This window comes from Eleginops maclovinus, chromosome 11 (assembly GCF_036324505.1).
Source record: "Eleginops maclovinus isolate JMC-PN-2008 ecotype Puerto Natales chromosome 11, JC_Emac_rtc_rv5, whole genome shotgun sequence".
Lineage (NCBI taxonomy): Eukaryota > Metazoa > Chordata > Actinopteri > Perciformes > Eleginopidae > Eleginops > Eleginops maclovinus.
Window position 1 is genome coordinate 6,002,053 of NC_086359.1, and position 15,170 is coordinate 6,017,222.

Genomic DNA, 15,170 nt, shown 5'->3' on the forward strand with positions numbered 1-15,170 from the left:
GACAGACCGACGCTTTAAACGTGTCAAACGAGCGTTATCATGAAGTCGCTCAAAAACATTGGACCCAAACACCGCTCCGGTCACAGTCTAACCGGGAATCCTGCCTGCTGTTAGCACCGACCCTCCTCCTCAGCTTCCGCGGCGCTCGTGCAACTGTCTCGTGGCTCTGAGTGAGTGGCGGCGGACCGGCGAGCTCTGTCTGTCTGTCGGTGTGTGTGAGAGTGTGTGTGCTGTGTGAGGCTTTGGACTGATGTCTCTGCCTGTCAGGAATTTAAAGTGTCTCTCGCCGGTCATGTGCCAGTGTAAGCTCATCTGCAGCAACCGGACGCTGTCCCTCATGTTCGGGTGCAAGGTAAGCTTGGGGTGCAAGGGGCGAGGATGTTGACCGATGTTTGTGTAAATATGGAACAAAAAAAGGCCTCTGTAAGAAATGGTAGGGTTTGTTTCATCTGTGGCTCATCGAAACTGGGCTTCTTTTTTTTATCGTTACGCGACCACTACAGTAATTAGTATAGCGATCACACTCACCTATCCCATAAGCTTATTCACACCATATCACCTTTACATCGCCGCTGTTATCATACGGCCAATTTCCATTTATACAGCATCCTCGGCAGGCATGATTGTGTTTTTAAATTGTGTTTTCTTTCGTACAAATGGGATTTCATGAATGAAACATCGATCACTGTCTGATGTATTCTGCTTTCATGCAGGGCAGGTCACGTTAGGACTAACCATATGCTTCATCCTGCTGATTTAGCTTTGCATCCCAGCAAAGCAAACTGCATTGCATGTTTTTGACCTTGGGAAATGCACATTATTGCTTAGGGCCATTTAAGTATCACCATCAGTGAAACTGTACACCACAAAGAAAGGCTTTGAAATCAGGTAATATGAACAGTCCCTGCTGTTAACCCACGCATGAATCACAGCCAGGCCGCTTACTCTCAGCATAAAAGCAGACCACTTTTTTTGTTGTCTTTGCAGTATGATTTTGTCCTTATTTTGAGTGGGAGAGCATGTAAAATTATTCATTGACTGATTGTCCATCACATCCCTGACGCCCCTCCCTCACAGATTCAGGTGTTATGGCAGCCAGCTCAGAGTTTCCCTCCACATGGCACTCGAGTCTGTTGGCTTTTTGAAGCCAAATCGGACTACACGGTCCACTTTGTCCAGACTTTGTACCAACGCTTGCCAAACGGATGTGTACATGTGTACCGAGCTCCAGATAATTTGTTTGTTGGGTCACGTCTGGAATTTTGGTTTGCATTTCGGTCTTGTTGCTAGAATCTGAATGACTACATACATCAAAAGATATGAATTAGGTAGACGGAATTTTTAGACTTAATTATTCGTGATTATTTTTAGATTTAGTCTGGTAGACCAGAATTATTTCTGAGACACCGCTGGGAAAATGTATATGGCTGTTTGCTTTCTGGGTCCCTCAAAGGTAGATCCTGCTGTGCTCACTGTTCAGTATAACTAGCACAGATAATCCCACGTGTCTCCCCTCCCGCCTCGCTCACTCCTGGCTCATTTCTTCTTCATGTATCTCCATCTGAGACTCCACGTCTTCCCAATGTTATTAAAATGATCCTCCTACAGACTTAACTGCTCCAGAGGCGTCATGGCCAACCAGTGTAAAATGTAACTCCACAGCAAACCTATCTGTAATAAGAGCAGATTTCCAAATGGGATTAACTAAACGCTTGCTTCCCTTGCTTTGTAAGGCTGTTATAAACAGATCTGGCTTATAACGATGGTGTCAATATAAAAAAACGCTCAAAGCATAAAATCTCATTTTATTTAAAATGCTATTCCTCTTCTATTGCTGTTTTAGCATCCTTATGCTACACATGCTAATCAATCATCCCAAAATTCAAGATTAGCCTCTATGCTTTCTTGAAGATAGTGTTGCAAAAAATCATCAACTAAATTCTAAACTCTGTTTTAGGCCTCACAAAATATACATTATTTATTTCCCCTATTTTATATGATATCTAGATGAACATGTTTTGGTTTTTGATTGCTAAAACAAGACATCCCCTTGGAGTCTGAGCAATATGGATGGACATTTTTTTACCATTTGTTTTCGATTTTATAGACCAAAGATTAATCCAAACAATAATTGGTAAGTAGAAAATCATTTAGCAGGTTCAGTAGCGTCTAAGCAGCTTGCATCAGGCCTGTTGCAGTTTCAGGGGTGGGGGGGGGGGGGGGGGTTATTGTTGGGATTTCATTTGGCTAGACCCGTTGGGATGTACAGTTTACTGTTGGGATATGTTTTTATTGCTCCTCTATCTTCCTGTCCTTATTTGTCTGAATTTCCAGCTTTAAATCTTTTATTTACTCCTAAAATTCTATAGAAATGCTGCTTGTTTAATTTACCTCCATGTACCAATAGCTACCATATGATTGGTCGTTTCCCAAGGTGATGTTCCAAGGTTATTATTTTTGCATAACCTTTGTTCTTGAACAAAGCCGAGCATAGAACATCTCAGTCATGTTTAATTCAGGATCTTAATTAAAAGGCTCTTTATGTGGTTGGCAGCATTCAGCAGGGCTTTAATGTGCTCTTTTATGCTTAATGCACATTGATGGCCTCACAACATTTAATCAAGATGGACCGGCTCGATGAAGTTTGTCTTGAAGCTACGATCCAGGGCAGTGCTTATACCGAAAGCTACACAATGCAAACTAGCCAGAGGACAGAGTTTAAATGGAAACTGAGTTTTAATGTAATGAATGATTTACGAGTCTGGGATCAGTGTGCCTTCATATCGATATCAAGATCGATGATCACCTCATCCCGAGAATCGATTGTCAGACGTCTTTACTGGAAAGTGGACAGGAAAACGACCTGCCTTCACTCACTACCAGCGGACCAATCAAATGATCAAGAGTAATGAAGTGGAAAATATCAGCAGGTGGGGATATCAAAGCAGAGGTGATTTCTGCAGTCTGTGTCCCTGCGTGTGAGGCACTGGTTTTACATTTCACATGTTACTGGAAGTGTTTTTACAGCTCTGCAAGCACACATTTCCTCCTATGGAATTGACCTATTTTATCCTGCTGTTTGTGCCATCTTCCATCATAAGGAGCAGTGAGCCTGACTGTGAAGCGGGAAGAGATGCGGCCACAATGTGCGGCAGTAGATATTTGCTAATGCTGTGTTCAGGTCTAACATTGAAGAATTTAAGGTCACCTCCACTTGCTTTTCCCATCTTATCTGCCATCAAATACTGCAGCTGCTGTTGAGCAATGGATGTGCAGGTTGTAGGAGAAGAGTCACATGCATGTAAAGCTGATTCAAAGGCGCCAAAAACTGCATCATGGAATAGCTGGCACCAAAAGAGCTTCATAGACCCCTATGTTAAAACAGAAAAGGGCTATATTTACGGCATAAAACACAAAAAAAGCTTTTGGTCTCTGAAGTTGATTTCCATATTCACGATAACTAAGGAAAGAAAGTTATCCATTATTGGGGTTGTGGCCTCTTTGAGTGATAGGTAGGTGCCTTCTCAGCTGGCTAACCGCTAGCTGTCTGCTCTGCTGCATCACCCGAGATCGCTTCAGCCCGACTAATGATGCCCCAATTTGGATTGGCACCCACACTGAGATAAACAATGGCTCTTCAGAAACCTTTGGGCAACATTGCAAAGAAAGTATCAATATTTGATACTGTTTGAGTCCCTTACAGATGTCAAAACACCAGAATTAATTATTTCAAAATGGTTTGCCTAGTTAAATAGCACACCACTACAAACTTTAAACACACCCAAGCTATAAAAAAAGGTAGAGTGGACGACTTACGAAAAATAAAAGTGAATTTTACAGCAAATGTGACAAAAACAAAATATATTTAAAACCCATTTCCCTAAGCACCTGGTTAAATGCTTTGTGATTAGATGACTAAGATAAGATAAGATGTACGTATATTAATCCTGATGCAGAAATTCAGGAGTTTAAGCAGCAACACATAGAGAAAGAAAAACAGTACAGATTCACACAGGATAGAAAAAATAAATAAATAAATACAAAAGGATATACAGGTAAAAGGTTTTAAAATAAACTCTTAGATAAAAAAAGAAATAATGATGTGGATTAAAAAGGTGCCACATTAATAGTGAAGTCAATTTGCCATCATCATTCAAAAGCAATTTCAGCCTCAGTAAAGGCCGCAACACCTTCATGACGCCATAGAATTTAAAACACAAGACTCGAAGTAAACGCAAGTATTCTCTTAAAATGTTATTATTATTATTAGATGGGAGATGAGTGCATGTAAAGGGAGCAGAAACCTAGTAGAAGACAGATGGGATGAAAGAACTTCAACTGGAGTAAAAATACTATTTGGTGAAGAGAAACTCCCTCTCGAGGTAAACTTGTGTGTGTGTGTGGTTGCTATGTTTAAGTTTGATAGGAGGACTTCTGGATTATACGATCTGGGTTTTTTGCAAGCTTATGCTGATATACAAAAGAAAAAAATACCCACTGCAGCCATTATTGGATGTTTGTTCTTCGTGAAGCCATTAACCAGTCCTGTATGTCAACATGGCCCCCTGTGTGCATGTTTGTGTGTGTGAAGAAAACAGAGGGCTGGGGGAGGGTTAACACCACAATCCCCCACTACAAGTGCAACATGCATAAAAATGTATGTACTCAGCATAAAATCGTGTGCATGCTTCTGTGGAAAGAGGGGGAGGGGGACGAAATGATCAAGATGAGAGGAGTAGTAAGGGGGGTAAGTTTCTTCTGACCTGTAAACTGCTAAATGATTGTCTTCATCATTGTACATTTTTAAAAGGGTAGCTGCATGTTAGAGGCGTATACTCGATGTTGATGGGAAAAAACCGAGCCTGGTTGAGTACTGCAAATGATCCTGCATATCATATTAATATCGGTTCCGTCTCGTCTTGCAAATAAACATGACGTTCCTGTGAAAACAGTCTCTCCACAGACAAGACGAGAAGGCCCCCCCCCCCTTTTTCTCAGCAGAAGCACTGCAGCCAACGCTTGCTATAGCACCGTTTACTGTATCTATGACTCTAATTTGATCATTACATTTAAGGATGATACCTCTGTGTTGGCCCTATCAATGATGAATCACCTCACAGAAATTCATCTCATTTATTCGGCTTAGATGAGCATAAATGAACAGGTGAACTGAAGGAAGTGTTGAGTTTCTAAAAAAGTAAAAAAAACTGTTCTACTAATTTATCTTTTATAACTCGTCCTGTTTCTCTGTAGTAACATGAGCTTTGTGGTGGTGAGGAACAGCACTTTGGGGATTTTATCTTAAGGAAAACTCTTAAGGGGCAGTAATGAGCTTCAAAACATACACTAAAGTATTTTTCCATGTCCGATCAAAGTTTTAGTTGGACGATTTGAGCAGTGCTGCTTGGGGAGTCGGTGTTTATTTCAAACAACACATTAAAGAGGCCCTTCTATGCAAGTTTTCAGGTTTATATTTGTATTACTATTTTGTGCATCTACTTTCACATGTTTGCATGCTTTAATGTTCAAAAAGCTCTTTATTTTTCTCATACCTGCTCTGATTGGTTAGACTGGCCATCACACAATGTCCCGCCTCTTAGTCTAACAAGTACAATGTGTTGGAGTGCTAGCCAATAGAAGCGCGACTGTTACATAGTAATGTCGCTTTGTAACAGTTGCATGGAAACCCTTCCTGCAGCTTTAAGCACTCGGCCCCGTGGTGGATGTACAGTCTGTTGTTGTTGCAGCATACACAGCTACAGGATACGAACACTTGTCAAAGTGTTGTGCTGATACACCTTGGAGAATAGTCTGAAGTGAGCACTGGCAGAGAGTGAGTGAATTCCTCTTCTGAGGCGTACATGTATGAAAAAACAGTTGTACTGGTAGGTGTATGCTGGCAACAGAAATTGTGATAATGCAAATGAGATGAAAACTGTGTTTGGGGTTTGGCACTTGAGAAGACACTTGAGAGTGAAAATCAACTGAGAAAGCTGGGACAATGACTGGATTCTGATGGGTTGTAGAGGGAAAGAGACAGTGTAGTAGAAATCACAAAGAGAAATGTTCATTTACTTGCATATCATCTGATACTAAAAGGTCTTCGGCTTCAGCTTGGCTGTTTCAAAGGTGCCAGTGGGTTTGCTCTACTAACTACCTGCAGGTGTGCTGACCTACATAACATACTGTACATGTAGGGAGGTATATTACTATCTACTCATAAATATCTAAAACTACAGCCTGGGTCACTGAGATTTACAACTTTACAAATAAACAAATCTCAGTGAGTGAGTTTGTTTCAGTTCTGTCTGTTTGTTTATTCTGGTTTACTGCTGGAGCTACACCTAAAGAGGAGAACCTCGACTCGGCTCTGTGTTACATTTAAATATATCATTTAAACATCTCTTTATATAACTTATACAAATGTGGTTTAATCCAAGCACATATACCTGTCTAGATTTACTCCAGTGAGAAGTATTGTACTGCACACAACTAACCTCCAGCTTATAGTTCCTTCTGACAGCGCTGCGGAGCCTCACAGAGACTTAGCACTGAGCACCAAATCCTCCCAGTTCATCAAAGCAGCGAATTAAAGAAAAATGCAAATAGATGTACTCTCAAACGCTTGAATTTTAAGGAGGTGCAGTGGGAAGTTGCTACCTTTAATTTACACCTGAAGAGCCTCTCACGGCTCCTGAAACACCTTACACATCTGAAGCATTTGCAGCTTCTTAGAAACGATAAGCCTGAGAGGTGAGGGTATCTTTCAATCCATTCCCTAATGCACAGTCATTTAAAAAGCTCAAGCCCGGTCCTTGAATTACACACTGAGATGAAAGTGATAGAATGTGACATTTGCTCTATATTAAGTTAACTCATTTAACCATTAACAGAAGAGCGTATTCAGCCACTGTGTGCCTGAAGTATTAAAGTACAGCAGGGCAAACAAATGCACAGTGCAGAGACGCTCTCCACTGACCTTTACTACTCACTTAAAGATGGACTGGATTCCTTCCTTTATGACGTATGGGTACAATAAAGGCGAGGAGACCCAGAGGTATTTGGACAGCAGAATGTAATTGCTGCAAGTTGTTAAAGCCCCTGCTTGTGAGGAAAGAAGATTTGGAAAAAACATGTTTGACTTGATGTCCAATTGACTGTAGTAAAACAGATATTATGTAGCATCAGGCATTTAATGCATACATTCAGTTTTGTGTAAATATAATAATTGGCATGGGAGTTCATTGGATATTTTTTAGGACATAATAAAACAATGTTTCCTATTTTCTTTGACTTTTCACCTTTAAATAATGCCAACTTTTTTTTACCACCTTGTCACATGTTTTTATTTATCCTATTTGTTAGGATTTTATTTGATAGATGATTTCAACAGTATCTTAAAACACGCATTAGAGTTAAGGCTTTGATCCGGTTATAATAAAACAACACTTTTATTTGCAATGGTATCGTATTTGTAGGACCTTATTAAGATATATGAATAGATAAGATATTAAAGATGTTTATTTGCACAACTTAAAATCTTTAAACAGATAATGAGATTTTTTTGCAGGTGCATCTTTATTGTGTTGAATTTATCAACACAAAACATAATGAACTATTTAAAATAAGCCACTTATTTACATAAATATGTGTTCAGGAAGAAGAAGATGAACCACCCAGTGCAAAGCTCTCACAGAGGTAATGTAAATGAGGGATTTGAGATGTTTGATTCATCCTTACTACAATTGAATTGAATTGTTTTTGTTCATATTAGTTCTGACTAGCTCACCTGAGGTGCAATATTACCTTGTAACAAAGAATTATTTGTCTCCTAACACCGGGTGCTGCTGCTGCTGCCGGCATGCGTGCTGGATTCAGATGTCTCACGTTTAAGAAAAGCAGCAGCTTTGAGAAGCCCTCAGCTACAACGATCAGATTAATATTTCATGGTGAGGGATTTAGTGTGAAGTTGTGTAGCTTATGTGAATTGCTGCAGGTATGAATCTGTGTAAAAAATGTATGGTTGGGAAAAACAATAACTGCTGCTGTACTCAGAGAGGGTAAGGTGCAGTTCAGGTAGTCACGGTATACAAACATAGAGCTGGATTGAATAGATGGGCGCCATTGTCAGCAAACTGCTTGGGCCTGATATTGATGCATCCCTCATAATCAGAGACTTTAGGTGAATATAATGAGTAATACACTAGCTGTAGTGAACTGTGATAATTCCCAGGATTGAAGTATTCCTTAATTACTGAACAGAATTGACCTTTCAGTAATTAATGTTTGGAAAAACTCTCCTTGATCGTCCCATTTATCCATTGTGTGTTTATTTCTCATTATTCATCTCCTTCTTGTACAAAACTGTCAGTCAAACGAGGATTCATCACTAAACACATCCCTGACACATGGTTTGTGTTTCATAAAGTGACGATGTTGTGCTATTGTGCTTCACTGGGCAACAGTATTAGAATTCAGTGGTGAGAGGAAATGCACCTAGAGCCCTCTCCAGAAGGACACTGTGTAACATATAAGCACTGACGGTCACATCCCCCACCAGTGGGACAGAAGGCAACATGGCAACATGGCAGCATGAACGTTGGTCATGCAGGAGAGGGGGAGGCAGCGCGGAGAGCTCAGGGCTACTCTGAACTGTGATTCATGTCATTTACAGTCTTTCAGAGTTTTTATTGGATACAAATATTACTTTGTAGAGTTTAATGATATATGGAGATTAGCCAGCCAGTTCTGTATTACACCACACAGTTGGTGGTATAATTGCTATGGTTACATAATGTTTAATCTGTTTACATGAAGGCCTCAGAATCGCAGGAACATTGTTGCTGTTTTTTGTAGACTTTTTCCCTTTTACCCATCCCCCCCATTTCTCCTTTATCTTCATCTCTATTCCACTCCCTCTCTTTCTTGCTGTCTCAGTGTAATGTGATCCAGGACCGATGCTGGCAGCCCCGACTGTGGCACTGCAATCTCTGCTCTGCTCTGGTTGCTAGGCAGCCTGTCTGAGACGGGGCTCGGTGATGCACCTCCCTCTTCGTCTGCCTCCAAAAAAAAAATGTAAAAAAGAAAGAAAGAAAGGGGAGAGTAGCAGAGCCAGCCACTAGGCCATCAGCCAACATTCAGATGATCTCCACTAATGTTTCAGAATGAGTCGCTTCACATCTGCAGTGCAGCAGAGCATATGTGGAGCCCGGGGGCTTCAGGAGGTTTTGTGGCAGAAACACAAGCGCTAACCCACAGGACAGCGTGGCAGATCTCCGCTGTGACGCTCCCCACCTTCTGATGTGTTTCTGATGGAAAACGCTGTTTGCAGATATTGTGTCATCACGCCTAGAATGAAGCCCACCATGTGTGGCTAACACAGTGGGCTGCTGGCAGGCCGCCCAGGTGTGGGCTATCGGGAGGGGAGTGAAGCTACGAGGAAGAAGCTGCATGTTCTGCTAATGTGAAGCCACTATGAGTCACGGTTTGCTCCATGTGGTTGTGGAGGACGATCACTTTGCTTCACACACTATGGCAATATTTTTAAGCCTCTATGATGCCTTTACTTTGCGTGTGTGGGCACACATGCTATATGATATTGCCCACATTTTGCTTTAGATGACACTGGTATGGAAATACATCTCCGTGAAGGGAGTCTGACCACAATTTGTAAAGGATAGCATCGACATTACGTGAAAAAACGATGAGGCTGACCTTGAGTTCTGTTTTAAATACTCTCAACCATTGACGTTTTTAAATCAAATAAACCAGCAGCTTCTCGTTCACACATTAACAGGTTTCTCTGTATCTGTGTGTGTGTGTCTGCAGAAGTACAGGTACCAGGATGAGGAGACGCCCCCCTTGGAGCACAGTCCAGCACATCTGGCTCCAGGGAAAAGTGCCGAGATGCTTCACATGAGTGACAAGAACCTCGCTGCCATGGAGGCCATACATGGATACACACCGCACACACATATCTCTCCTGTCAAGGTAGGACACACACGATCACGACTTGGGCATCCGGCGTGTCCCGAGTAAATGTTGAAATGTATGATGCAGATATTTCATAACACTTACATGACACTTCTTAAATGTGCACAACTGTATTGGTAATGGTGATAACGTGTCAGATTAAAGCCAAATGAGACAAACAAGGATAATCCGAACTACCTACAATACATTATCAGTTTGCTATGAATACAAATACTAGTACTGGGATGAATCACAGCACAGATTTACAGTGATTGTAACGTGCTTCAAAGACATAAGTTTCGTTTTTATCAGGAGTTTCCGTTAGCTTGCAACACATTATCTATTATAACGCTGCACTTAAAACTACGTCACGCCTGGTTTGCAAATGTAACTCTGCAACATAAATACTTTAATGGGAATGTAATGTAGTTATGACGAAACCTGGCTTCGAGGCACCTTTTAGTGACGGATCGACTTTACACCTGTATGAATACATATTACATAGTGGGTCATTTGATATCAGAGCATGAAGATCGCTGTGGAAGTGGACTCGAGATGCGTTCAGTAATCAGATCACCTCAACCACTTCAGTCAGAGATCAATTTATCCTTAGAGATTATAATTTGAAATGAATCAGATTAAGACATCCAATTGTTTTGTTTTGGATGGAAAGTAATTAAAAATATATCCCCATGGAGTTGGTTCTCGTTAAGAAGAAGTACAGAATTGATGGATGCATGCAGTATAGCTCTGTTTAACAATAGATGCCTTTAGGGCGGACGATATAATGCGCATTTGTATCACAGTATTTTATTTCTTTAGGTTTTTTCTATATCCAAGTACTACACATTCCAAAAGCTATACTCCACTCTTGACATGTTCCTACTATTTTCACTTAATAAGCAATTCAAGGGAACTTTTCTTAAAACAAAAGGGATATTAAACAAAAAATAATGTGTTCATTGGCACAAAATAGTAGTAAAATTAAGGAATAGGCCTACATGTGGCTGTGGCAGGAAGTTACACCACTTAAGCTTTTTGAAGCATAAACAAAGTTATCCAGATCTTTGTAAATCTAAAATAAAGCTCCCAGTACAGACACTGCACTACTTTAAAACACATGTGTTAGAAATGCAAAGGCTAACGCAGAGGAACAAACCTCTATGGAGCTCTCAGTGACTCAGAAGCATTGACACCACAGTCAGAAGATAGGGCTGACATCAGTGGGAACATGAGCAGAGTCTTGTTGCAGGGAGTGCATTAACCAAAACATATTGTAGCTACAGATACAAGCAGGTGTAAGCTGTAATGCTCACTTAACAACGATCCATCTCATATGCCCACACGTGTTGTTTAACAGCAGCTCTGGCTATTAAGGCTTAAGAGCTCCTGTATTTATTTGCTCTGAGGGGGAAAGTGTTTCTCATTCTCCCACATGGGAGTGCACTGATGTCCCTGGGGAGCGGATATGTCTGTTAAAATGCTCTCTTTTAATGAGCAGGGAGGAGAGGCTGAGTTATTGGGCTTCACCGCTGCTGCTTCAAACACACAGAGCTCCATCAGAGCTGTCGAGGACATGCAGATCTGTCCTTGCAGATGGTCAAATTGAGATATATTGAGATATAATGGCATACAGGAGAGGCAGGCTGTCACAAACGGATGACACAATAATTGTGGCTAATATAATTCAAGTCAACAATATTATATATCTATAGTAAAATGAGAACACCATGTAATACACTCAGTAAAATTGATCTCTAAATGTTTTATTGTGTGTTTTATCTCTTTTATGGAAAATGAATTACATGTATTTGTGTGCGGGAATGTGGAGGAAAGAGAGAACAGAAAGAAAGATAAATGATTCAAGAGGTGCTGAATTATTCACCTAACATGATCATATTATTATTATTAATAATATACAAATGTGTTATAAGACATGGTGCGCACAACTTACTCCCTGGTAGACAGATAATTAAAATATGCATCGCATCATACAAGCAAATAATAAATGAAATACAGAATCGAGAATCAGAATTTTAAAGGATCTAAAACAAAGCATCTTGAACAGAACAGATTGACCTGGCTGCTGACTTTTTATTTGGGATTGTTCAATGAACAGAAAACAACCAATAACTCAGGGACAAAAAAGCACTGACTTTAATTTGGTTGTAGGGGTATTGTTTGTCAGTCTCTGTACGTCTTTGAATCTTCTGCTCTGTCGGGTCAGAATGGGAATGAATCCAGAGGCCACTGTAGCTAGTTGACGACATAAAGGTGGCACACGTCTGATAGTAAAATGGTGTAAAACCTGAAGTGCTTGCTTCTCAAAGGGTAATCATTCTGTCCTTTTTTGACCTATCTTGCTGGTTTGATAATTCCCTTTCTCCCACTGGAGTTTATCATCCTGCACATGCCATGGGATCAGTTATTATTCACAGTCATGGGTGCACTATTTATTACTGTGATGGGGAGGGAGACTTTACTCCCCTCTGGATTGAAAAATGATGAGCTAATTTAAGATTTTAATGTAACATGTAATATGTGTCTCCATAGTAACTAAGACGCATTTCTGTAAAAAGTCTCCTGATAAAGTTCATTTAAATACAAATCTGGTGAGATAATATATTTTTCAGCAACACCAATGAATCTATCATATCCTAACCCTCACATGTAGGTCTAATGTAACTTATTCCTTAGTGAGATAGACCTTTATTCATCGCTAAGAAGGATTAAAACCTCTATGCGCTCCATCATGGCACCAGGTCCCTCCATTATGATAAAGCACTGTAGATTAATACGAGTCACTGTCGATCCCACATAAACCTCCTGCTGCCATAAATACTCACCAGAGCAAAGATATTATCAATATAAATATTCAGTTTGGTTTTTTTTATGGGATTTGTTGATCTGTTGAACATGGTATTTTATTCACACAGGAAATTATAGCTAATTAGTAGCTGGCAAATACTTTAGACAAGGACCTTCATCATTGTATATCATGTTCCCAGGGGGTGAAATGTCACACCTCTGCAAAGCTCAATTACTTTACTGGCTTGAAAGTCTTGACCATCACGTTCTTCATTGAAATCAGGGGACAAAGTGCGTTCTGTTGGATGTTAAATGGTAAAAGGACTGTATTTCTACAGCGCTTCATCCAGTCTTTACAACTCCTTAAAGCTCTAAACATTTACAAGTCATCTTTCAGGTATTCACAAACATTCACGCTCAAGAAAGCATTCATACGCCGTTGGCCATTGGGAGCAAAGCAAGTTTAAGCATTTTGCCAAAGGACACGTTTACATATAGGACTGCTGGGATCAAACCCGCAACCTTCCGATTGAGAGACGACCATACTCACAGTCACTCTCCAGGGATGGCTGCTTTTGTACGAGCCATCTTTGATAAAGGCCGGGGCAGAATCATGATGAAAAGTCAGAGATGTGAGCATGTTGTAACACCACTTCTCACCTGCTCATCATCAGTCGCTGCTGTACAGTGGGAGGTTGTACCCTCAATTAGCTGCATCTTATTAGCCGGTTTTTAGCATGCCTCTCTTGGGCATTCGAGCTTTGAGTACTTGTATCCATCTATCAAGAAAGTGGAATTAAAAAAAAGAAGAAAAAGATTTAGATTTTTTGCATGATTTCATAATTTACCACAATATATTTAGAACTGAATGTGTTGTGTGGGCTGAGAGTGTTTCATGCGTCACGTAACGTGTACTGTCCTGTTCTTGATGTAGTTTCTTGACACCATGTGCCTGGAAATAAATCAGCCCTTTGTTCAACCTACAAAATGAGTCAAATGATCACAGAGATTTTCCAACATGACTTTAAACCGCGCAGTGTTAATCCACTTTGAAGGCTAGAACACTTATATTAGTTCTTAAATTTGAAAATGTTTCTGTTGCAGCCGGGTCTTTTGTTGGATGTCATTTTATATGTTTGACTAGAACACTATGTAATAAATGTTAGAGTCTATATCACAAACTGGTGACAGAGAAACACCAAATGGAACGAAGCTTTGACAGACAGATCTATAACAGACAAGCTCGCTACCGTGTTGTCTCCTTTATTATTCTACAAAAGCACTTCTGTCTGGAGGAATGTGTGGTTTTAAACTAGGCCAGCTTTCGTCCCATCAGATATAACCGCTCGAGGTTATACTTTTGTGTAAAGTGACACTATTTATGATCCTAAATCATAGTCCCATCACTCCTAACAGACACAAAACTGAAATTCTGGTATCCGCAGATAATACTGAATCAAAACTTTAGAGGGGGATACAAAACTATATACAAAACATTGACATGTTAAATGTTGGGGGAAGTAACTTAAAATGAAACCTAGCGATAGTAATAACATTGTTATTAAGAAACCTACACTTGGGAACGAGGAATGGCCCTGTTTCCATTTCTGGAATACTGACATTATTTATGAAGACTTTCTCTTCAGAGAGAAGCTAAAGCACTGTGAAGTGTAAAAGTCTGGGCTAGCGCTAGTTCAGAGTGAATTGTTTTCATCGTTTTATGGTCTGCATCCTTGAATAGGTATAAAAAATACATAAAGATATATAAAAGTGTGTCTATCCCAGGCTGATGGCTGTAGACAGTTTGAGCCTCAGGCCAGCCAGTATGAGCATAATATAAGTGTAATAGCTTTCTGTTTTGCTCTTACAATGATTTAAAAGACATGAGAGTAAGGCTGATGATGATGCTGGTCCATCTGCACGTAGTGTAACCACTTGACCTAGTATTGCTTCCTGACACAGTGCCATGTTTTGGTTTTGTGACCCTGTTTGTGGCATAATATGATGAGTCACTTTAGCTGATCGCCTAACCTGAATAAATCCACTTTCTTAAAGGTCCCCTATTATGCAAAATGCACTTTTTGATGTCTTTCATACATAAATATGTGTCCCCGGTGTGTAAGGAGACTCACAAAGTGTCAGAAAATACAACCCTCTCTCTTTTCCTCCTTACCCACATCTTTAAAAACGGGGGAACAAATGAGCTGATCCAGATTTGCTGCGGTTATGACGTCATATCGGAAATGTGGGCTGGCTTTACATTGAACTCTTGGCAACGTCCCGCCCACGTCACACGTCTCAACCTATCGTCCTCCATCTGTGTCTCTGTGCAGGATGTCTGCAGGAGGGACTTAGAGTTGTTGTTTATATAATACATATAATGTCACTGT

General features: G+C 40.3%; 1 protein-coding gene across 1 annotated transcript in view; it reads left to right on the forward strand.

Moving 5' to 3' along the window:
- Positions 1–250: 250 nt before the first annotated feature.
- The window catches only part of LOC134872638 (disks large homolog 4-like), a 40,239-nt gene continuing 25,319 nt past the window's right edge, over positions 251–15,170 (forward strand). The window contains 2 exon segments of the mRNA XM_063896020.1: positions 251–352; positions 9,829–9,990. Coding sequence (XP_063752090.1) covers positions 251–352; positions 9,829–9,990 — 264 coding nt within the window.